We start from the raw sequence: 24,658 nt of genomic DNA on the forward strand, positions 1-24,658 counted from the left end.
AGGAATGGGAGCTGGTGTATAAATACGTAAACTCCCGCAGCCCTTGGGTGGGACAAGTGTCAGGTGGTTTCGACACAATCACCAGATGCTTGAACTCCCTTTGCAGACAGAGGTAATCAGCTCATTGACGCATCCTAGGTTTCCATCCTTATACTGGGACGATCATTTCCCCCTCACGTATCTGCCAAATAAATTGCTTGCACTGACATTTTTGTCTCGGGGTCTGTGTGTGGGGCAAGCCACCCAAGACAGCCTCTGTTTTCGTGGATGTTACACTCAAGGGGCTTACTTGCTACAGTTGCTTTTGATAACTTCGTACCCTGCCGCTGTGGCGGCCCCACCCCTTCCTCGAGGTCCCGACCTTTCCGTGGGCCATGCCCCTTCCTCAGGCTGCCTCTGGTCCCCTAAGAATAGAGCGAGTGCTTTCTCTGCTTTCCATCTCCTATACCCTATCCACAAAAAGTTACTCTCTGCCTGTAGGGTGGCTCCTCCTAGGAGATGGCGGCGCCCATTATACGTAAAAAAGCAGTATAAATGTGCGCGGCCATCTTATTTCACTGTCTTGGCTGCTGAAGACCAAAGAAGCCCGGCTTCGGGGTCAGGCTTCTGAAATTTTGGGAAAGTGCAGCGGAGGCGTGCAGGGTTTAGGGGTCCAGAGGCACATGCTTCTTCCCGCCCTAAAATAGTGTAATCTCCTGGTCTCTAATGGGCCGAGAAATCCGCTGTACGGATGTGTTGTGAACATGGCCGCCCTCAAGAAAGTGATCAGGTGGGCGCGGCCATCATACTTCCCGTTAACGCTCAGAGAACCCACAATCCTGTTCTTTGGATGGCTGCCGGGTGGGCTGACAACCTCAAATTCGCAACTGATTCTGCGCACGGGCCATTCGGGATGGGAAGAGCTGATGCTGCGGTAAGACAGCTTGGTAGGGCAATCAATTTCGGGTTGTGGGCCCGCGGATCCAGGGTAAATGGGAAGGGCCTGTATGGTCAAACACTGGGAAGCCGGATGGTGGCCGGCGACTACGGTGGCCCGAATGTTTCATTCATGGGTGCCCGTAAGGGTCAGTGACGAGGGGACTGAGGGGTTAAGTGGTCGGACGTCTGAGCCTTCTGGGTGATATGTGGTGGCGGGAGGAGGTCTGAGGGAGCCAGTGGCAGGGGCTTTCTGGAGAAGATGGATTGGGATTAAGTGGGAATCATTAAATGAGGGTTCTTTGAAATTTCTTGATTGTCAGGATGCGAGGGGTCGATTATTGCTGATCTTCTGTGGTCTCAGGCCAGGTGGGGGTCTTTATACGCTAGAGATTTGAACAGCGTTAGAGGCCAGTGATTGGTACGGGGGCTAAGATCTGTGAGTCGTCATAGTTTGGATACTGGAATTGGTGATTGTGGAAACTTTGGGGTTCATTGATGAGGGATGGTGGGGATCAATGTTTGGAGAGATGCTCTGGGCCATCAGTGATCCAAACTTCCTGTAGATCATCGATGGGAAGATCAGAGGTGTTGGGAGGACTTTTGTAGGTCAGGGACTGGGGAATGGAGGAATCAGTGGGAGTCAGGGATGGGAATTGTGGGGGAGTAGTGGGACTGTGGGAGTCGGCAGCTGATCACGGGTCATCAGGATATTGAAGATCACTGTGGTTTCATGATTGGAGATCTGTGGAGTTATGCTTGGCAGTCAGATTGGATTAATGCACTTTTGTAGTCATGGACCAGTGGTCTTTGATGGCAAGGTCTGAACATATTTCTGTATCATTGACTGCAAGGACCTATGGGAGTTGGAGATTGGGGGCCTGTCATTGGAGACACTGTGTAAGTCTACGATTCGGAGGCTTATGGGAGTTGGTATTCAGGAAGCTTGTGAAAATCTTAGGTTGGGGATGGGAGAGTCAAGGATTTGACTGCATAACGGAACACATTCACCCAGATTAAAACTCTGCACCTGACATGCAGCCAATATGTTCCAGTTCCTCACAACCAAGGCCCACCTCAAAACACTCTTTGGAACTATTGGTGTAACTCTCACCCCCCTACCCTTTTATTGTTCCCCACAGTAATAAAAGTGCTTTGAAAGAAGTGAGTGTTAAACTTATCTAAAGTAACAAGTAAGGATGTGGACTTGTTTGCTCTTGTCAGGGGCTAATGCCTGTTTTTCCTGTTTTTCCTTCACAGTTCTTTCTGACAGAGATAATGACATTTCCATCTGTGACAGCATTCCAGGAGTGATCCTGGTTTCTGGAAATCCGTTCCAACTCCATGGCAGCTGGGATGAGTAGGATCTTGCCTGTGGTTAGAAAACGAAGAGTTTACTGAGTAAGTATCTTCTTACTGAGTAAGTATCTAAAAAGATTTGGCTGAAAAAGCTAAATCAGAGCGCTTTTGGAAAATATTTTTATCTAGGCTCAACTTAAAAATAAATTTTGTAAAGAAAAGAAAATAGACTTAGATGTGAAAGTGCTCTAAAAGTCTTTTAGCCTTGTCCTGTATTTTTTAGGCATGGCACATTTGCCTTCCATGAATTGGTTCCTTCTGTTGTCCTGGTCGAATGAATCAGTAAAGACAAAACTACAACAACACAAAAATAAAACTTAAAGTTACTTTTGGAAATTGCCCTTCACTGAAATTACAGTCATTAAGATGGGCTGAGACAAAATTACAAATAAGATTTTGACCATTAGCCAAAATCGAGGGTATAATGCAGAAAGAATATTTTAACTGTTAATTGTGTTTCAGACAACGCATAATGCCCATGGTTTTTGAAGAGCTAAGGCAGGTAACATCTTTCAGGTCAAGTTCAGGTTTCAGTGCAGACAGTTCCTATTTTTCAGTTCCCCAGAATTAAAGACAGATAGTTGCTTTGCATCCAGAAGCCTTGTGCCTGGGTAAAGAGCTTGGGCTTGTACATATATAGAGAGCCCAATAAAATGTCACAAAGGGAATGCCCCTGGGTAACACACTCATATCAGAACATTGTAGCACCTTGAAGCCCCAGTAATGCTCCCTCCCAGTCACCACTCTCCCAAGGGTTACCATTCTCCCAACTTCTAGTATCACAGGTTAGTTTTGCCTGTTTTTTTTTTAACCTTTATTTATCAAAAAATTAAAACAAACAAACAACATCAAAAAAAACCGCCCACCACATTTCAAACAAAACGAAGCAAAGGATTAAGGAAAACAAATAACCTAAAATAACTACTTTGCTTCCAACATGTTCCTACCATACCCCAAGAAAATTAATAAACCATATCCAAACAAAGGAATAAGAAAAACAAATAATCTAAAATAACTACATAGCTTTGCCTGTTTTCAAACTCTTAATTAAATGGAACATCCCTATGTGGGGGGAGAAAGGGGGCAGGATGTGACTCTGACTGAAAAAACTTCGTAATTTGAATCTAGATTATTTCATTTCATTCATACAACAAAGATTATTCCAGATCATTAAATACCCCCTCCCCCAAACTGAGGTATAACGCACATATAGTCAAGTGTGCTCATCTTAAGGGTATAGCTCAATGAATTTTTACCTACAGAAAACCATGTAACCACTACCTAGGTCAAGATGTAGATAATTTCTAGCACCCAGAAGGTGTCCTCAAATCTTTCCCAGTACCTGTCACCACCTCAGAGGTAATCTGGGTCTGATACAATGGATTCGTTTTGCCTATTTTTGAACTTGAATTAAATGGAATTGTATAAATAATCTGCAACTAAAGCATTTATACCATGGGGAAGTTTTCTCTGAAATTCTGAAAACAGACAAATACCAGGACATAAGTCCTGCCTTGACCGTCTGAGATTGCCTGTTTTCTGTAATTCCCTCAGGAGGCCAAAAATGTGCACAGTGAACTGGACCCTGAGGGTTTGGGGTAGACTCAGCCTCAGTGTCCTGTTAATGACACTGCCCCGTCCCATTAGTCAGAGGGGATGGGAAATCACCCTCCACAGGAGCAGCTTTATTCTGAGGGGGTAAGAGCACCTGCTCTCCACCTTTACTAACCTCTGAATGGAGTCCAGTGGTCTAAGGACCCAGGAGGCCAGGAATTTTTAGGATAATTTCAGCCACACACAAAAGCTAAGAAAATAGTAATAAAATGAAGGTCTATATACCCATTACCCAGCTTCAACTCTGAGCAGTATGAATTCACATGCTCCTCCAACCAAGATAATCTTAAAGCAAATCTCAAGCAGCCTGTCATTTCATGTTTAAAAAAAAAAAGCAAGCTTCATTATTATTTTTTAACATAGTGCCTTAAATTTAGATCTTGCAAATATGAGTCTGCAAATATGTGCTAAGTGGAGCCTCGAGATGGGAACAGAGAAACCAAGGTGTTTGCACCCTTTGCTATTCAACCAGGAGGAGAATGGAATGAGCTGGACATGGTTGTCCCAGATGGTGTTTATAGCAAAACAGTCCAGTCCAGGATCCCTCACTACATTGAGCTGTTATGTTTCTTTAGTCTGTTCAGACTCGTTAATCTGTTCATTAGAACTGTTCAAGCTGGAACAGTTCTTCAGCCTTTCCTTGACTTCATGACCTTGACATGTTGAAGAATATTTTGTAAATCTCTTTCTCAATTTGGGTGTGTCTGATACTCCTGATTGATTTGGGTTCTGCATTTTTGACAGGGATGTCACAGACGTGATGTTATGTTCTTCTTAGTGCACCCTTAGTGTGATTTTGATGTGCCCCAGTGTTGTTGATGTTCTCTTTGATCACTTGTCAGTGGTGTCAGGTTTTCTTCACATGGCATCTGCAAAATTTTGGGTAACCAGATTCCTAGATATTTTATAGATGTGTCTTATTGCTATTATAATGGGAATTTATTTTCTTTTTCTTGTGATATATACAGAATGTGCTTTTAGATGGGTATTTACACTCACAGAAAGGTATGTACTATAGCTTATTGAATGAAAAAAATAGCAATTACAAAATATATCCAGCATGATCCCATTTTACTTCAAAAATATATACACGCACACTGTGTTACAGTGGTTATGTCTGGCTGTTAGATTACTTGATGTTTGTTATTAATTTTGAACTTATTTTTGTTTTCCTCTTTTTCCAGAATTATTATGTGTGATTCCTGGAATACATATAAAAGAACTATTTTATTTAAGGTCCTCATATTTGTATTCAAAAGATAAATTGATCATCTTGAAGCGATTTTTTTGTAGCTTTAGATGTCTACATGCACATGTGCACTCCTATTGTGGGCAAGTAAACCGGGCTCTGGTCCATCCCCACTGAGGAGATGGAAGGCCCAGTCCCCTGGAAGCAGCCAGAGAGTGTCCTAAGAGTCCCTTCTGGGGACCAAAGCAGTCCCTTTGATACTTCCCCAGGAGATCACTGCAGCTGGGCATTTTCTCTACTGTTTACACCCTGCAATCCTGGTCTGCCAGGGCCTTCCTGGAGCAGGTGAATGCTTAGCTCCAGGCCCAGCTCCCTGCAGGGCTGTCTTCACAGTGGCCTTTTCCCTCACAATGAGAGGTGATGTCATGTGTGAACCCACAGGAGGCTGGAGACCAAGGTTCAGGGGTCAGAGACCTATGTGGAGAAGAAAGGGTATGGCCTGGAGAGGTGCCAAGGGGCAGGCAGTAGTAACAGCTGAGGGAGGGCTGGAAACCTGGATGTTCTTTTTGGGGGAGGAAGTGGTGACCCAGTGCCTCTGGAGGCTTTATGACTCTAGGTGACTCAGCCTTGGGGGTCCCTATTTCCACTGGGGAGGGGCGGTCTAGCCAGGAGTCAGTGTGTGCGCCTTCATCCCTGGCTGTGTACGTGGTGGTGTCCAGACCTAGAAATGTCCAGATGCCCATCTCTGGGATCCTGCATGTGCCCATGGTGGCAGGGAGAACAGTTAATATTTCACATGAGCTGCCAGGGAAAGGAGTCATTGAGCTTTAAAAAAACTGCACTTGTAGGTCTGGCAAACCTGGTGTCCTGGTCTGACATTATACGACTTCTCCGAGCCTCAGTTAATTCCTCCGCAGAATGGGGATAAGAAGCCCCCTGCCCCAGCCCCTGCAAAGCTGCTGGGAGGGTGAAGTGAGCTCTTGCATGCAGAGTGCCCAGCACCGTACCAGGCACATGGTAAATGCTCACAATTGTTCCCCCTGATTGCAGCAGGGCATTTTCAATCGGAGTCTCTTAATTCTGGCTGCAGTTCTGGATGAACTGTTGAAATTAAAGGCAGGACCTGCAGCCAGGTAATCTCCACTCATGTTCCAGCTCCTCAGCTGAGAAATCAGACGTGTCCCCCAATCTACCTCTGCTTCTGTTTCTCATTGGTTAAAAGGCAGAATTAAAACCACCAACCTCTGCATTGCAGTGAGGACCCAATGATGCCATCCATGGATTTACTTAGCATGTTACTTGGTGAGCACCCATTAAATTCCAGCTAGGAAAAGAGTAATAATGGTAGACTTTTATACTGTGCTTTCTACATGTTTGGCACATAGAACTTTACATGTATTAATGAATTTAATCCACATAACAGTCTTGTGAGGAGATACTGTTATCCCCATTTTACTGATGGAGAAACTGAGGCACATAGCAACTTGGTAACTCATTGAAGATCACACGCCAGTAAGTGGCAGAACCTGGGTTTTTGAACCCATGCTATCTTGCTCCTGAGGCTGTGTTCAGTGGCCTCTCCCTATTTTCACATGAGGAAACTGAGGTCTAGAGAGATAAAATGTCAGGCCTAGATTGCCTCAGTCAAGTAGAGGAAGAGATTGGCTTCAAACTTGTGTCTGTGTCACTCCTAGGCTCAGGATCTTTCCAGAAGTTTCCCCCGCTGCAAACCCAGAGCAGAGCCTCACTTGTCTGTCTCCTGCATAGTCCTCTGCAGGCTCCTTCACCAGAGGCCCCAGGAAGTGTTTGGAGAGAGATGGTTGGATGACTCTCACCATGGAGTCTGCTTTTTTCAGGTTCCCTGGGTGTCCTGCAGACCCTTGGATCCTGCCACCTTGCTGGACGGCAACACCCTTCAGCTTCTGCTAGCCTTCAGGGTCACGGGACCTTGGTTACATCTACCGAAGACTCTGCCAGGGGCTGCAGCTGAAGGTGAGTTATGGGTGAGAGATGGAGCTCTGAGGACCTGTCAGGTCAGGTAAAAGATCCTTTTGCCAGAGCTGCAGGTGAACCCAAAGACTCCCAGGTAACAGGAAATAGTGTCATCCCTTGGCCAGAAGTTGAGTAAGACCCATCTTGGGGGTATCACTCCTTCCAGGGGCCCTCCGTGGTTGTGTGGTGGAAACGGGGTTGGCCCCAAAATCTAGAGAAATAGGAGTGAGGAGCAGGCAAGAAAGGGGCCAGGGCCTCACTGCAGGTGTGATGGGCACGTTTGCTCAGGGGAGGAGACATTGGTCCCAGCCCAGTGCATTCTGCTATCTTATAATATGGGGTGTGGCCAAATCATCCCCTCATTCTTTTTTTTTTCTTTTTAATTTTAATTTTTATTGAGATTGTTCACGTACCATACAATTATCCAAAGATCCAAAGTGTAAAATCAGTTGCCCCCGAAACCCTCATATATCTGTGCATCCATCACCACAATTAATTTTTGTTCAATTTTTAGAATCTTTTCATTACTCCAGACAAGAAATAAAGACAAAGAAGCCAAAAAAAGAAAAGAAAAGGAAACTCAAATCCTCCCATATCCCTAATCACCCCCCCTCTATTGTTGACTCGTAGTATTGGTATAGTACATTTGTTACTGTTTATGGAAGAACATACATTGCTGTGCTACCATCTCCCCAAATTATGTTCCAAACCTCACACTCCTGTCTTCTATCACCCTGTAGTGCTCCCTTTAGTATTTCCAGTAGGGCGGGTGTCTTGTTCACAAAGTCTCTCATTGTCTGTTTGTTGGAAAATATTTTAAGCTCTCCCTCATATTTGAAGGACAGTTTTGCTGGATATAGGATTTTTGGTTGGTGGTTTTTCTCTGTCAGTATCTTAAATATATCACAACACTTCCTTCTTGCTATTTTTTTTTTTTTAAGAGAAAACCGACAAATGTGTACTAAATACTCTGGGGAGTGGAGAGTGGAACTATTTTTTTTTTTTAAGATTTTAATAAGAAAAATGGATTTAGTAGGAGGAGAGGAAGATGGCTGCCACCACCAGCACCTGCAGGGCCTTGGGGCCACTCCAAGGAGCCCAAGAGACCCACCAAGGTTTTTTTTTTTTTTTTTTGGTTTTTTTTAAATTCATTTTATTTGAGATATATTCACATACCATGCAGTCATACAAAGCGTACATTCACTTGTTCACAGTACCATTATATAGTTGTGCATTCATCACCAAAATTAATTTTTGAACATAAACCATTTCCTTCTTGCCTCCATGGTTTCTGCTGAGAAATCTGCACATACATAGTCTTATTAAGTTTCCTTTGTATGTGATGGATCGCTTTTTTCTTGCTGCTTTCAGGATTCTCTCTTTGTCTTTGACATTTGATAATCTGATTATTAACTGTCTTGGTGTAGGCCTATTCAGATCTATTCTGTTTGGAGTACGCTGTGCTTCTTGGATCTGTAATTTTGTATCTTTCATAAGAGATGGGAAATTTTCATTGATTATTTCCTCTATTATTGCTTCTGCCCCTTTTCCCGTCTCTTCTCCTTCTGGGACACCAATGATATGTACATTCTTGTATTTCATATCATCCTTAAGTTCCTGGAGACGTTGCTCATATTTTTCCATGCTTTTCTCCATCTGCTCCTTTGCATGTAGGCTTTCAGGTATTTTGTTCTCCAGTTCCTGAGTGTTTTCTTCTGCCTCCTGAGATCTACTATGGTACGTTTCCATTGTGTCTTTCATCTCTTGTGTTGTGCCTTTCATTTCCGTAGATTCTGCCAGTTGTTTTTTGACCTTTCGATTTCTGTCTTACATGTGCCCAGTGTTATCTTTTGCCATCTCTTCTCTAAACTTTTGAATTGATTTAGCATTAGTTGTTTAAATTCCTGTATCTCAATTGAAGTGTAAGTTTGTTCCTTTGACTGGGCCATAACTTTGTTTTTCTTAGGGTAGGTTGTAGTTTTCTGTTGTCTAGGCATCTGATCTCCTAGGCCACCCCAATCAGGTTTTCCCAGACGAAAGCAAGCTCAGGTCACAGAAGGAGGAAATATTCAGTATCTGGTTTCCCTGATGGTGTGTCTTAGAGGATTGACACACCCTGTGCTTTTCTGCCCAGCAGGTGGTGCCTGTCAGCCTGTCACGGGCTGGTGTAGGGGGGTGTGGCCCGCGGCTCTCTTTCCCCAGGCTCTGGGGTCTGGTTCTGTATGGAAGGCAGGTAGTAGAGCTGGGCCCCTCCTCTGTCCTCTTGGGAAGCTATGCCCCCTAGAGAGAGGTCATTTGCATATAAATAGATTCTTTGTTTCTCTGACTCTGCTGGTCAGAGTGCTGCGATTTTAAAATGGCACTGCAAAGCACTGCAAGCTGAAAACGGCTGAGGCTTTCTCCACTGAGCCACCCAGGTTGACAGAGAGAGAAAGGGACAGAAAGCTCCCAGATACACCTGTCAGCCAGAGATAGCACCCGATCATCTGGGCTCCCCATCCTGAGACAGATATGTCCCCTGATTCTCCAAAGGTCAGTCGTCACCAAAAGCCTCTGTCTGCTTGTTGGGGATTTGCAGTCTGTATTGAGCGGTTAATATTAAAACTCCACTTGGAGCTGGGCTGAGATACACTTGCTTGCTCAGAGAGTTCTGTGCTGTAGCACGGGAGACTTCCATGAGGGGGGGCGGGGGCTCTTGGCTTTTAGTCCACAGTTTTTAGTTACGGATTTTATGCTGCGATATCGGGCATTCCTCCCAATTCGGGTTGGTGTATGATGAGTGGACAGTCACATTTGTCTCCCCGCAGTTATTCCAGGTTATTTACTAATTTTTCTGTCATTTATGAATTATTCCAGGGGGGAGTAACTGGCTTCCACTTCTCTCTATGCCACCATCTTAGCTCCTCTCAGTTGATCATCAGATTTTAAAGTCGAAAAAAGGTTGTGGTGCCTCCTTCAAGGCTGGGGGCTGATCCTTAGGCCTGCCCAGGGGGTTCAGTTCCGTCCTTATCTGACACTGAGAACCACGACGTGATCACAGCTCGATATCCTGGCCAGGCACTGTGCTAGGTGCTTCACGTGCATTATCTCACTGAATCTGCAGGGAGCCCCAGAAAGGCAGCACCATCATTACCGTTTTACCAGAAAGGACCCCGAGGCCGAAAGAGGGCCGGTGACTCAGTGGAGGAATCCAAGGCTGAGGTGGCGGAGTCGTTCGGGGGCTTCCTGCACACACTCCTGCATTAGAAGTGCTTTATAAACAGGTCTTGATGGACTTGGAGACGTCTGTCTCTTCCCCTGCCTTCCCCCTCATCTGTCCTTGGAGGACAGTCAGTCCTTTTCTGAGAGAGGCCTGTGTGGAGAGACGGTGGACTCCCCGCTGCGTGCCGGGTGGGCAGGGCACTCCCTTCCGTCCCCTCATTCTTGCCAGCCCGTTCTCGACACTGCTGGCCCTGTCATTTCTGCCACCTTCATTCTGAGCAAGAGGCAGAAAAGTCCCAAGATTCTCAGAATGGTGGTGCCAGCAAGATCTATAGACCTGCTGTAGCTTTTTTTTAATTGATCATTTTATATGGAAATTTGCAAGAATATTACCGTGGGCTCCTGTGTACCCTTCACCTAACTGAAGACACATTTGCTAAGTATGTCTCCTCCCTCTCTCTCTCTCTCTCTCTGTGGCACTTCAGTGAGAACAGCAACAAAAGACAATTTTAAAAAGCATGAGTTGTCCCATGGATAATTTTAATACAATTCTAACAGTAAACATTCACGTACCTCATAAAGTATTTATTTATACTCTTAAATATCTTATTTATCTTACACTCTGTGATTTACAATTTAAATCATACTGTGACTGCATTAATTAAATATCTTGATTTAAAATAACAAGTTGTTTTCATCTGTTGAAAATTATTATTTAATGGCAACACTTAATAAACCACTGAATGAATAACAAGGTTTAGCCTCATAGTAGTTATTTGTGACCATAGTTTGAGTATATTTTACTAATGTTATAGAGTCATTTGACCTTGCTTTGAGTTCTGTGTAATCTTTACAGAACAGTTACAGAAGCCGTTGTCCATTATGTACTTGGGTCAAATTATTTAAGTTTTAAAGCTCTTGATATTTTATTTCCTGTGGGGCTTTTTAAAAATTTTTTATTGTTCTAACATATAGAGCATGAAATTTCCCATTTTAACCACTAAAAGTATATGTTTTCTTCTAAGAGTTTTATAGTTTTAGTTCTTATATTTTGGTCACTGATACATTTTTTTAAACTTCAAATTTTATTGAGATATATTCACATACCATATAATCCATCCAAATTATACAGTCAGAGTCTCACAGTATCATTACCTAGTTGTGCAGTCATCATCACAATTTTAGAACATTTTCATTACTCCAAAAAGAAAAATAACAAATAGACATAAAAAAAGAAAATCCCAAACACCCCAAACCTCTTATCCCCCCTATTATTGGCATCTAGAATTGGTGTGGTATATTTGTTACTGTTGATGAAAGAATATTAAGATATTAGTGATAACTATAGTCAGTAGTTTGCAATAGGTACTTTTAGCCCCATATACCACTCTATTATTAAATCTTTGTACAAGTGCCATACATTTGTACTAGTTCATGAAAGAACTTATATATATTTGTACTATTAATCATAATCATCCACCACATGTTCACCATGTTTACAATCCCATATTTTAACCTCTAGCTTTCCTTCTGATGACATACATGACTCTAAACAACCCCTTTTAACCATATTCACCTGCAATTCAGCACTATTACTTATAATCCCAATAGCAAGCTACCATCACCTCTATCCATTTCCATATGTTTAAGTTCAATCCTGATAACAATTCTGTACACATTGGTAATCACTCCCCATTCTCTAGCCTCAGTCTATTTCTTAACTATTTTTTATTCTAAGTTTTATGAGTTTACATGTTCTAATTAATTAATATTAGTGAAATCATACAGTATTTGTCCTTTTTGGGTCTGACTTATTTCACTCAGCATTATGTCCTCAGGGTTCATCCAGGTTGTCATGTGCTTCAGGATTCATTCCTTCTTACTGCTGAGTAATATTCCATCATATGTATATACCATAATTTTTTATCCATTCATTGGTTGATAGACACTTGGATTGTTTCCATCTTTTTGGCAATTGTGAATAATGTTGCTGTGAACATTGGTGTGTAAATGTCTAATCGTGTCCCTGCTTTCAGATCTTCTGGGTATATACTGAGTATGGGATTGCCAGCTCTTAGGGAAACTCAATATTTAGTTTTCTGAAGAACTGCCAAACTGTCTTCCATAGCGGCTGTACCATTTTATATTCCTACCAGCAGTGAATAAGTGACCCTATTTCTCCATATCCTTCCCAAAACTTGTAGTTTCCTGTTTGTTTAATAGCGGCCATTCTAATAGGTGTGAGATATCTCATTGTGGTTTTGATTTGAATTTCTCTAATAGCTAGTGAAGATGAGCATCTTTTCTTGTGCTTTTTAACCACTTGTATTTCCTCTTTGGAGAAATGTCTATTCATGCCTTCTGTTTATTTTATTATTGGGTTGTTCGTCTTTTTATTGTTGAGTTGTAGAATTTCTTTATAATATTCTGGATATCAAACCTGTGTCAGATATGTGGTTACCAAATATTTTCTTCCATTGAGTTGGCTGCCTTCTCGCCCTTTTGACAAAGTCTTTTGAAGCTTAGAAGTATTCAATCTTGAGGTCACATTTATCTATTTTTCCTTTGTTCCTTGTGGTTTTGGTGTAAGGTCTAAGAAGCTCTCTCCTATCACTAGTCTTGAAGATGTTTACCTATATTTTATTCTAGGAGTTCTATTGCACTAGCATTTAGATCTTTGATCTTCTTTGAGTTAATTTTGGTATAGGGTGTGAGGTGGGGGTCCTCTTTCATTCCTTTTAATATGGGTATCCAGTTCTCCCAATACCATTTATTGAAAAGATTATTCTGTCCCTGTTTAGTGGATTTGGGGACCTTGTCAAAAATCAGTTAACCATAGATCTGAGGGTCTATTTCTGAACTCTCAATTCCATTGAACTGATCCAATTTTGAGTTAATTTTTGTAAGTGGTGTGAGATAGGGTCCTTTTGTTTTGTTTTGTTTTTTGTTTTGTTTTGTTTTTTTGCATGTGGTTAAGGATTTTTGACTTTTTAATAATTTTCAGGTCTTCCTTGGTAGCAGCTTTTACATCCTGGAAAGTCTGTTTTGTGTGTCCACATTCTGAATTGAGTGGAAAATTCAGTGTGCCCTCTGAAGCTATGCTCTAAAGGTACCGTTTCTCTTCTACCTGCAGTGATTTATAGCCTGGGTTTGTGGTCAATATGTGCATTGGAATTTGTGAGTTGTAAGACAGGCCTCACAGCTCTGTTCTCTGTTCTTTCTCCATCATCTTCCTCCTGATCTCTATTTTCACAGGTCTCAGCTCTTTTTCCAAGAACATCAGAAAATGATTGAGCACCAGGTGAGTGTGTGACATTTATTGGAGTTCTTGTTTTATTGAAGGGGAAAGAGATTTTAAAAATCAAGAAGTACAAAAACAAAAAAAAAATACATAGTGAAAATAAGTATCTTAGCCACCCAATTTGGAAAAACTGTCCTTAAAAAAATTGTTTCATAGGCTGGGTTCTCAGGAAAATTGACTCTGAGATGGAGACTGGCATACAACAGATTTACTAGTGGGGCTATGAGAATAACACCTGCAAGGAAGTAAAGGAAAGCAGGATTAGGCGTAGGAAATTGTTGAAAAGGGACCTCAGTTGGAATTAGAAGATCCTCTGGAGATGGGGTGGCCTTCAGTGATGTCCTGAATGGAGGCAAGGAGACCTTTGAATTCTGAAATCAACCAGTCAGTGGTTGTAGGCTGATGCCTCAGGGAGGAGAAGTAACTTTGGGATGGGGAGTTCTCAGAGGGGGTCTCTAGCTGCAGCAGCTGGGAGAATGAGTGCCTTGGTCCCCCAGGAACATCTTGGTGAAACACTACAGCCTCCTCTCTACACATAGATGCTCTGGTGGGATTCTTATCTTATGCTGCGCTACCTTTTTTTTCTCTCCAATTGTCCTAGAGATTTTCCATGTTAGTATTTGGAGCCACATCATTCTCTCTCTCTCTTTTTTAAACTAGAGAAGTTATTGGTTTACAGAAAAACCATGCAGAAAATACAGAGCTTCCAAATACGCCCCCCCTCCCCCCAGCCTCATACACATACAGACACACCATTCTTCTTACCAGTGACATAATACTCCATCACAGGCAGAGAATATGATTGAATTACCTAGTCCCCCATTCATGGACACTCAGGTTATTTCCAAACTTGATATTATAAGCAGTGATTCAAGGGACATTCTTTGTTGGAATACAGATGTATAAAGTAGAGAGTCCAACAGAGACATTAACTGATCTTCCCGGCAGCCCAGCCAAAAGGCAGACATAGCCCATGATTTGCATTGTCCATGAAGAAGGAGCATATTGGTATCTTCAGTGGAAGACTTGCTTGTTGAGGTACTTCTTTCTGAAGATTTTTCCCCGTGATGCCTTCCTGTGACTGATGTTAAGCCGCACTGCTGCTCACAGCGTGGTCCCTGGACATCTCAAGACATTGGTATCTCCTGGAAGATTGTTAGAAATACAGAAATTCATAATAGCAGGCTCCACCCTCCAGGTCTGCTCAAACAGTGAGTGGAACCTGGGAAACTGTTTTAGCAAGCTCTGGGTGATCCTTAGACATACAAAGGTGTATGAGAAGCAATAAGTAATAAATGCAGAAACAGGTTTTCTACAGTGGTTTCTCACCGCTTCCCTTGGAGTAGTGTGTTAGCCCCAATACCGATCTCCCAGTTCTAAAGGTGGCACAAACCAGCAGGTCCTACCTCCCCAGTTCTGAGGGATGGGACTGACACAAGGGAAAATCTATGTCATCTAGACTAGGAAGTCTGAGCCATCTCTGTACCCTGGACCTTTCTGGATCACTTCTCACAAAAAGTTTTAAAATGCATTTTTAAAAAGCTATCGGATTACCGAAGAAATGAATTATATTAGCAAAATACTACCCTGGGTTATTCCCCCATGTCTTTGTTTGTGCTGCTCCTTCTGTGAGGAATGCTGTTTCCTCATCTTCCTGCAGAGATGGCTCAGCTCCATGTATCCCTGAGCTCTGAAGCCTAACCAGACCTTGAAAAAGTTAATGAGCCATTCTCTTCTCTGTGCATGTGCCATAGCCCGGATGTCCAGTCATCACAGTTCTTGTGACAACTGTAACCCTGACGGCTTTATACATTGCTCTTCCTGTGCAGGCCTTGAGCTCCTTGAGGTCAGGAGTTGTCTGTAACTGTCCCCAGCAACCAGCACTGGGCCAGTCACCAGCAGGTCTTAAGTCAGTGTCTTTGGCTCATAGTATAAGTCATTGGTGGGCTATTTCCAATGTGATTTTTGTTCAACCTACTGTATATAGCAGAAAGCCAGAATTATAAAAGACATTCTGGAGAGCTAAATCCCCATGGTAAGCTCTGACCTATGAACATTGTTTAAAACATGCCAACATTCTTCCACATAACTCAGTGTTAATCATTTCAGCTTCAGCAAAAATCTGTGTCATTCAAGGATGTGGTTGTGGGCTTCACTAAAGAGGAGTGGCATCGGCTGAATCCTGCCGAGAGAGCCCTGTACCGGGATGTGATGCTGGAAACCTACAGCAACCTTGTTTCAGTGGGTAAGGATAGCTCTGCCATGTAATTCAGATTATGCTTTCCTTTCTCAGTGGCTAAAAGCTACAGAGCCTCTGAAGTGCCCTATTTATTTATTTAAAACTTGTATAGCACTTTCTACGTGTCAAACACTGTTTCAGCCACTTTAAAAATATTAAATCATTTAATCCTCATAAGACTCTTATGAGGTAGGTGCTATTAATAACCCTGTTTTACAGATTTGGAAATTGAGGCATAGAGAGATGAAGTAATTTGCCCAGGGCCACCCAACTAGTTCACAGCAGAGCCAGGATTTGAACCTCAGCAGTCTGGCTACACAGACTGATTCCTAGCCCTTAAACTGTGCTGCCTCAGTAAGTTTGACTTGAATTTCATTGGTTCTGGCTTTCTAATTCCTTTTGGGCTCTAAATGAGGTGTGTGTACAGTCTCCTCCCAAGTACAATGTCTTTTGTGCGGCCTCTAAAGCTGCCTGTCCTTACCCTTGAGAGGCCCTGAAGACCAAGGAGCTCAGCCCAAGGCCTGGATGGTTTCCCTGGGACAGGTTATAAAGGCACCAAACCAGATGTGATCCTCAAACTGGAGCAGGAAGAGGCCCCATGGATTTGTGAGGCGGCGTGCCCAGGGTGCCACTGTCGGGGTGAGTGTGAGAAATCCAGCAAAAGTGGGATTGTGGGAGACTGGCACCTTTGAAATTTTGTTCAGAGTCTTGTTCTTAAAAGCCTTAGAGCTTTGCAAGCACCTGGAGACATTTCTCTGAGAGCCTTAGCTTTCTTGATGACCCTTCAATCTCATACATCCCATTCTCCATATCCTCCTTCCTCTACTTCAAGTCTCGCCTCTCCCTCATGTGGTTGGTCCGCCTCCCTTTCTCTAGAATCCTTGGTCTTTCTCCTCCTGATGTTATCAGTACACCTTTTCTTTCGCATCCAGGCGTTAAGAGATCTGCATTCTTTGTGGATATTGTGATTCTCCTGTCACTGCTAGTTCCTTTCTGTTTTCTGTTCTTCCTTTCCACCTGACTTGCCATACCCACAGACTCACTTTCCATCCTCTCTTCAAATTCAAATTTCACTCAGATTTAAGTCACAGATCACAGAGGAGGAAGCAGTGAACTCCATTTGGGGCCGGAAGGTGATCAGGGACAGCTGAGTGCTGGAGGAGATGGCTGAATTGAGCCTGTCTTAACCACTTCCACGTCATACTCATCATCTGAACTGCCCCACTCCATCAGTTTTGTACAATATCCTGAAAATGCCCATGGCACCCTGAGTGTCGAAGGCCCCCTCTTAGGGATGCCTCTGAAATTCCGCTCTCTTTGCAAGTCAGGGGGCTTATTAACAAGAGTCGGGGCCATCTGTTCCCAGAACTCTTGATGCCACTTATACTTTGAGTTGTAATCCACAATTGAATTAAGTATTATACAAACCCCCCAAAATTAAAGTCATTTTGATGCTTCTCCCTAAAATGACATCTTTGACGTTATCACCATCACCTTTCACTAGTTGTAGTAGCGGCAGCACCACTAGGAGTATTGGCCCACACTTAATGCCAGGATCTGTTCTGAGCACTTTACATATATCATCTCATTTAACCCTTACAACATCTGTGCGGTAGCTATCCTGTACCATCCCATTTACAAAGGAAAAAAACAATCACAGACAGTATATTAGTCAGGGTTCTTCAGAGAAACAGAACCAACAGCATATATGTTTGAGAGATTATATATTAATCTATTATGGTAAGAGATTATATATTAAGATATGAGATATCTTAGTAATAAGCTATAAGAGATTATACATGCTTACATACATATATATATACACACACACATATATAAGAGATTTATTGTAAGGAATTGGTTCATGCAACCTTGAGGGCTGATGAGCCTGAACTCTATAGGGTTAGCCACAGGCTAGAAACTCTGATAAAGGTGATGTTGAGTCCTTAGTCCAAATTCCCCAAGGAAAAGCTGTCTGCCTGGAAATTCTGGCAGGGGTCAGTGTTGAAATTAAGGCAGAAATTCTTGCATCCTCTGAAACCCTCAGTTCTGGCTTTCAAAAGCACCAACTAATTAGATGATGTAATTACCCACATTCCTGAGGACAATCTCCCTTGTTGAGTGTAGATGCAAACTGATTGTAATGTAGATCTCATATACAGAACATTCACAGTGACAAGTAGGCCAGTGTTTGATCAAATAACTGGACACCTGAACTAGCCAAGATGACACATGAATTTAACCATTACAGAGAGGTTAAGAAACATGTTTAAGGACATAAAGCAAGTAAGGAATATCTTCAGGCTCCATCCAGTACCAGTACCCTTACCCTCTAGCCCTCTGGGATGTGTTTCTCCTTCATTTGACATTGCTGATCAGAAACCTATCCCAACTGTGGTAACTAAAAGCAACTCTTAGCTGCTTTTCTTTTCTCCCTTTCAAGAATTTTTTTAGTAACTGCAAATCCCACAAAAATGTATCCAGTCTACCCTCATTTCTAAGTGTTCTCTATCTTCTGTTTTTCTGGATTCAACTCAGCTTTTTCCTTTCAAAGGGCTGCTGCAATTTCTGTTTTCCACTCTTAGTTGTTCCAATTGATGTAACTCTCTCAAACAGCTCACCTATTTCTGAGACCACATGATGCTTACAACTGGCCTCTTTGCCCCCCATACACCACCATGCCCCCCATTTTACCAGCCTGTGGATCATCTCCACAAGTATGTCTCACTTACCCTGCTCTTTGTATGTCAAACACTGGTCAGCCTGGATCCCCCTAAATCCCAACACCTTTTTGTTACCTCTACCCTCCCACACAGGCATGCCTTCCCCACCCATCTTGCTTCTCATTCCAGAGCTTTGCTACCATGTGCTTATTTTGAATCTTCTGCTTCTATCATTCTAATAGTCTTCTAATTGTTCTATCTTTATGTCCTGGTTTTGTTGATTTTTTTTTTCTGTGGGACATGGCGTTGATCTTCCTCTCCACATTTGACTTTCCACTAACATCTAAAATCAGACCCAAATTATTTCAGGGGTTCTCAATTGTTTTGGATCCTTAGGAGGTCTAGTGAAGCCTTTAGACCTCCCTTTTTTTTAACATATAAAAAAATAAAATCCATAATATTTCAAGGAAATAAATTATTAAAATACAGTAATGATCAAAATAGTATAAGTTAGAAAATACAGTCATAAAATACTTTCAAAATGTATGAAAGGGTAGTAGATGTGCATCTTTAGACATTAAATAATGAGATTTAGTAGTCTAATAACTGTTATGATCTCAAAGTAGAGATAATTGTAACCAAATTTTGAAAAATCTTCAATAGCTATATTGTGACTTTTTTGACACAAAAATACCATATTCACAAACTAGTACAAAGTTACAGGAACTGCTAATGCACTGTATTTTGTTGCTTACATTTATATACTCAAAGGAAATACTGAATTGCAATTAGAGTTTAGTGAAAATAAAGATGTAAGTTTTTTCTATTCAAGTTCACCAACCCCCTGAATTCTATTCATCAAGAACCCCTGCTTTAAGTCCTTGTTAACTTTGCTGATCCCACTTTTTTATCTGGTTTCCTTTTGAGCTCTCTGCCATTTGTCTTGTAACTAACTGGCCCATCTTGATAAACTTCCTGATGACTGCTGTATCAGTGCTTGTGAAACTCTAATGTGTTGAGAATCATCTGGGCTTCTTGTTAAAACGCAGATTCTAATTCAGTAGGTCTGGAGAGGGGCTTGAGATTCTGCATGGCTTAACAAGTTCCCAGGTGAGGCTAATTTTGCTCCTTGCAAAACTACTTATTGAGTAGCAAGGTTCTGTATGACATTTAAACCCCTTTCATCTCTAACAGGCATTGGTAAACTATGGCCTACAGGATGTTTTTGTAAATAAAATTTAATTGGAACACAGCCACATCCATATGTTTAAGTATTGTCTGTGACTGTTTGTCTACTACGATGACAGAGTTGAGTAGTTGTGACGGAGACGTTACAGCCGTAAACCCGAAAATATTGGCTATCTGGCCCTTTTAAGAAAAAGCTTGCCAACCTCTCTTCTATTATATCATTCTATCTTCTCTAAAATCATTTCTCTCTACTCTGTGACTCATGTTCCATTCTGTTTGTGCTATTCTCTACCTATACAGTCCTCTTCCCTGCATTGGTGCCTTAGGTTATGGTTCAGGCTTTCTTTTTATATACTGTGTACTCTTTCAATTTGAGGGCATTTCTTTAAGTAGTTTTATTCCAAATCATCATAATAGAAAGATTCATAAGGAGTGGTTCACTGTACTTTCTCCAGAAGACATCTGGCAAGTTAATGTCCCAAGGGGAAGACAGCAAGGCGTGCTTTTGAGGCAAGGTACATTCATCAGCAAGAACACATTGCCCAAGGAAAGAAGTCACAAATGTGACAACGTTGGGAAAATATCAATTCTGAGCACTGATCTTTTTCCTTCAATTCAAAGCCCCAATAATTGGGACCCATGTGGAAAGAGTTTGAAATATAATTTAGACTTGGCTGGTTTTAGGAGAAACTCTTCAAAAAAGCAAGATGAGTTTTATGGCTATGGGAAATTGTTACAACATATGAATCATGATAGAAGACTTATTGGAGAAAGACTCTGGGAATGCAATCAGTGTGAGAGAGCTTTCAGCCATAACCCAGCACTCATGTGTAAAGCAGCAGTAACCAATTCTGTTGTGTACAAACGGAAGCGGGTTCCACCTACAGAGAAACCCCACATCTGTAGTGAGTGTGGAAAAGCCTTCTGCTACAAGTCTGAATTTATTAGGCATCAGAGAAGTCACACTGGGGAGAAGCCATATGGATGCAGTGACTGTGGGAAAGCCTTTTCACATAAATCAACCCTCATTAAACACCAGAGAATTCACACTGGTGTAAGGCCCTTTGAATGCTTTTTTTGTGGGAAAGCTTTCACCCAGAAGTCACACCGCACAGAACATCAGAGAACACATACAGGAGAGAGACCCTTTGTGTGCAGCGAATGCGGGAAGTCATTTGGAGAGAAGTCATACCTCAATGTACATAGAAAAATGCACACAGGAGAAAAACCGTATCGTTGCAGAGAATGTGGGAAATCTTTCAGCCAGAAGTCATGCCTCAATAAACACTGGAGAACTCATACAGGAGAAAAACCCTATGGATGCGATGAATGTGGCAAAGCCTTCTATCAAAAGCCAAATCTCAGTAGACATCAGAAAATTCATGCAAGGAAGAATGCCTACAGAAATGAAAACCTAATGATTGTGGGAAAGCCTTGAGAAAGACATCCAGTTCCATTGTGTGTCAAGGAAATCAGCCTGAAAAGAAATCTTATCAACATCATTTGGACAAAATGTTTTACCATAAGGAAATTCACGCTCCAATTGTGATACGGATTTTTATAGAAAAAAATTAAAGAAAATACTTTATGACGTGTATAGATGGTCATTCTGGCATATGAAAGTTTAAAAATATTTTAAATGGAATGACGACAATATAAGATATAGGTAAAGAGACTTAGAGATATATCATGGTACATTCCATAATGAGCTGCATAATTGTATTTTGGCATTGTGTGAATTTAACATAAATGGATCAGACATATGCCACATAGTATGTAGAATGCCATCCACCAAAGTTTTCCACACTGAATTATACCATTGTCTTTTGGTATCTTAACAAGACAAAAAACCAATAAGAAAGGAAATAACATGGCCAGCTATTTCAAAGTAACTTTAACATATTATGCCAGCTACATTTTCCCCACCTTTTTGTAACTGATGTAAATGGTCATAGCAGTTGTTGTTGAGCCTTGTTAAGTCAGCCAAACACATTATTAAAGCATGATTATTTGTGTTGAAAACCGAAAGCTAAGGAATAGATTAACAAGCTCTTATTGGGTGAACAAAGCAAATCATTGCAAACTTGATTACTCATCACACACACTCACTATTTGACAAAAAGCAATGTGGCCCTTGTATATTGTGCATTAATTCCTACTTTCTTACTCTTGCTTAAAATATCTTACAAAAAGTAATAGAAGGGATGCTCTTTATATGGGTCTTATAAATCAGACCCATGGGTCTGTTTCAGGCAGAGACCAAGGAAGGAGAATTTCTTCTCTTTGTTTTTTGTTTTTTTCTTTTTTAATTAATTCAGTGACATCAATTTTACTTCCCTGTAAATTTCCTTGTGAATGTCCTAGACATGAAATCCCAAGTTTTTCATCATTCCATTGTTTGGAAAAAGTCCTCCTCCTTCCTTGAACTGCCATGTTCAAGATTTGCGTCCCTTTAAAAATACCTAATCCAGAATGGGAAAGGAGCCATAGTCACAGATATAGAAATGATTAAAAGAATGATGAAAGAGATCTCTTATAACTGTAGATCCACATATTTTAAAACAGAGGAAGTAGATGTCTTTCTAGCAAAATATAAAGAAAATTGCAAAAAGAAGTAGAAAACTTGATATAACGATTAATCATTGAAGAAGCTCAGATGTGATTAAAGATGTACAATTGAAAAATGCTTCAGGCCCAGGTGATTTCATTGTTAGTTCTATCTAACATTAAAGAAGTGCTAATTCCAGTGTTATTTAAATTATTTCACTCCACAGATTAAGCTCTCCAATTTTTTTTATGAAGTTAGAATAAGTTTAACAGCAAAACTTAATATAATCTGAAAAAACAAAACTCCAGGTCAATGTCTCTTTGGACTAGAAACAAAAATTGCAATTAAAATAATAGCACATAGAATTGAGCAATATACCTGCATACAGAATGATGCACCGTGATGACCAAGTAGGAGTTATACCAAAACTCCCTAGATAGGTAAATAATAGGAAATCTATAAATAAAATTATCAGCTTGAAGGAGAATAATCATGTGAACTATCAACAGATGCTGACAAGACATTTAATAGAATTTGCAGCAATTGCTAATATAATAAAATATAAATTGTGATAGATGGTAACCACTGTGTTTCTTTGGTAAAGAGATGAGTCTCTTTATCAAAAACCCCAATAGTAAATATTATGCTAAAGTCATTTTTAAAAACCAGGAATTTAATAGTATTGGAGATAAGGATGCCCACTATCTCTGTTATTATTAAATACTGTCTTGGAGGTTCCACTGAAGGCAATAAAAGAAAATTAAATAATTGGTATAAACAATGGAAAAGAATGTAAAACTGGCACTTTTTGTTTGTGATATGGTTGAATACCAATAAATAAGCAGATTTATAATTTGGGTGGAATTAACAATAATTTTCTAAGGACACAAGGTCCAGAAATCAAGCGCTTTTCTCTGCACTTGCAGTAAGCACCTCATAATTTAAATGCAATTCCTATGGAATTACATTAAGTCTCAATGACTTTTTTTTTTAACTTATGGAAATGACCTTAAAGTTCATGGAAAAATAAATGCCTGAGAATAGAAAAGTATGAAAAATAAAAATAATGCCATACCAGATACAAAATATACTATTCAGCCTTTCTAATCAAATTAATATTGTATTGGCAAAGGAATAGATAAATGTGTCAATGAAACAGAATGGAAAATCCAAAAACAGACCCCAGTATATATGAGCTTTTTTGCATACGGAAAAGGTAGACTCTCAAATCAAAGGAGAAGTTTATTTAAAAAGGCTTTCAGTGTGGAAGAAAATTAATTGGACCATCACAAACTATCCTCAATAAATTCCAGGTGGACTTAAGACTTAAATTTAAAATACAACAAAATTCTTGTAAGAAAATTGAGGAAGATGCGTGCACAATCTAGAGTTTGGGATAGATTACCTTTACCAACGCAGGACATACAAAAGGTATTTAAAAAATAATAAATAGAACTCTGCCTACATCAAGGGTCCAGGCAGCAAGTTATACCTCATGGTGGGAGGCAATAGCCTCTCTTACTTCCATGAATGGGAGAGTTAGATAGCAACCCAAGAAAACACCATAAAAGATACTGATATCAAAGACTATTGTATGCCCATCTTTTGTGCATATTTTCAGTTATCTTAAGCATCTTCATTCCATCGTTGTTCTTGGAAAACTTCTCAATGTAGGAAATAAACTTAACATGGTTGTGCGTCTGTCCTGTTTTTGTAACTGCTATCTCATATTATATTTAGTAGTGAAACTAAATGCATCCTCTAAAAGAAGTTCATTATCACACAAGGTAACCAGGTTTTTTGAAATACTGTCTCTACTCTCTTATGTCTTGCTTCTCCTTTCATGAAATTTTTATCCTATATGGAGCACTACTAATAGAGTTGGTGTGGGAAACTTCTTTATTTGCAGTTGTTTTGTCTACTTTTACTGTTGTACCTTGTTTATGTTTATTAGGACCAAACATCAAAGCATGGCTGAGAGTTTTCAGTAGAAATGGAATTACATCCATTTGGGAGAATAATCATCAGATCACTACAATTTCTAGTTTTGTAGGAGTATGGCTTGGAGCACTTCCTATTTCACTAGGTAGGCAAGATCATGGCAGGTATAGCCCATCTCCTGTACAGCAGGAGCACCCTTTGGCTTTATGGCTGGCTTTTATATTTCACCACTCTGGATATACGGGAATAGAAAGCAATTTACATGCAAGAACAATTAATTGGAGTAAATGGAGAAGATGTTTCTTTGTTCAGATTCCATAGTCCATAAAGATTGTCAGAAATGTATATGGTCAAAGCAATTATGAAATCCCTGAGAGAATGTCCTTTCTAGTTGAAATAAAGTATTTATATTAGAAAAAACAACAACAACAACAAAAAAAAAACACATAAAAAGTGTGATCTTTTGAATGGCAAAAGATGCCATAAACAAAATCAATAGATTAAACAA

At 40.8% G+C, this 24,658-nt stretch overlaps 1 protein-coding gene and 1 pseudogene across 11 annotated transcripts; both read left to right on the forward strand.

The window, feature by feature from the left end:
- Window positions 1-832: 832 nt before the first annotated feature.
- On the forward strand, window positions 833-24,628 carry ZNF793 (zinc finger protein 793). Of its 11 annotated transcripts, XM_037820270.1 has the most exons (9): window positions 1,102-1,284; window positions 1,709-1,815; window positions 2,176-2,316; window positions 6,934-7,069; window positions 13,275-13,379; window positions 13,526-13,571; window positions 15,681-15,816; window positions 16,354-16,449; window positions 20,117-24,628. In XM_037820270.1, exons 6-9 carry the CDS (start codon window positions 13,557-13,559, stop codon window positions 21,097-21,099), a joined length of 1,230 nt encoding a protein of 409 aa, XP_037676198.1. In that variant the 5' UTR covers window positions 1,102-1,284; window positions 1,709-1,815; window positions 2,176-2,316; window positions 6,934-7,069; window positions 13,275-13,379; window positions 13,526-13,556; the 3' UTR covers window positions 21,100-24,628. The 11 variants fall into 11 exon arrangements, with proteins under 11 accessions (XP_037676197.1, XP_037676198.1, XP_037676203.1 ...); XM_037820269.1 differs by lacking the exons at window positions 1,102-1,284; window positions 1,709-1,815 and adding an exon at window positions 833-913; XM_037820275.1 differs by adding an exon at window positions 16,030-16,164 and having other exon boundaries at window positions 1,102-1,815; window positions 14,520-15,816; window positions 16,278-24,628.
- Window positions 22,612-24,658, forward strand: LOC119521183 (annotated as a pseudogene).

This window comes from Choloepus didactylus, chromosome 27, assembly GCF_015220235.1.
Source record: "Choloepus didactylus isolate mChoDid1 chromosome 27, mChoDid1.pri, whole genome shotgun sequence".
In the NCBI taxonomy this organism is placed as follows: Eukaryota; Metazoa; Chordata; class Mammalia; order Pilosa; family Megalonychidae; genus Choloepus; species Choloepus didactylus.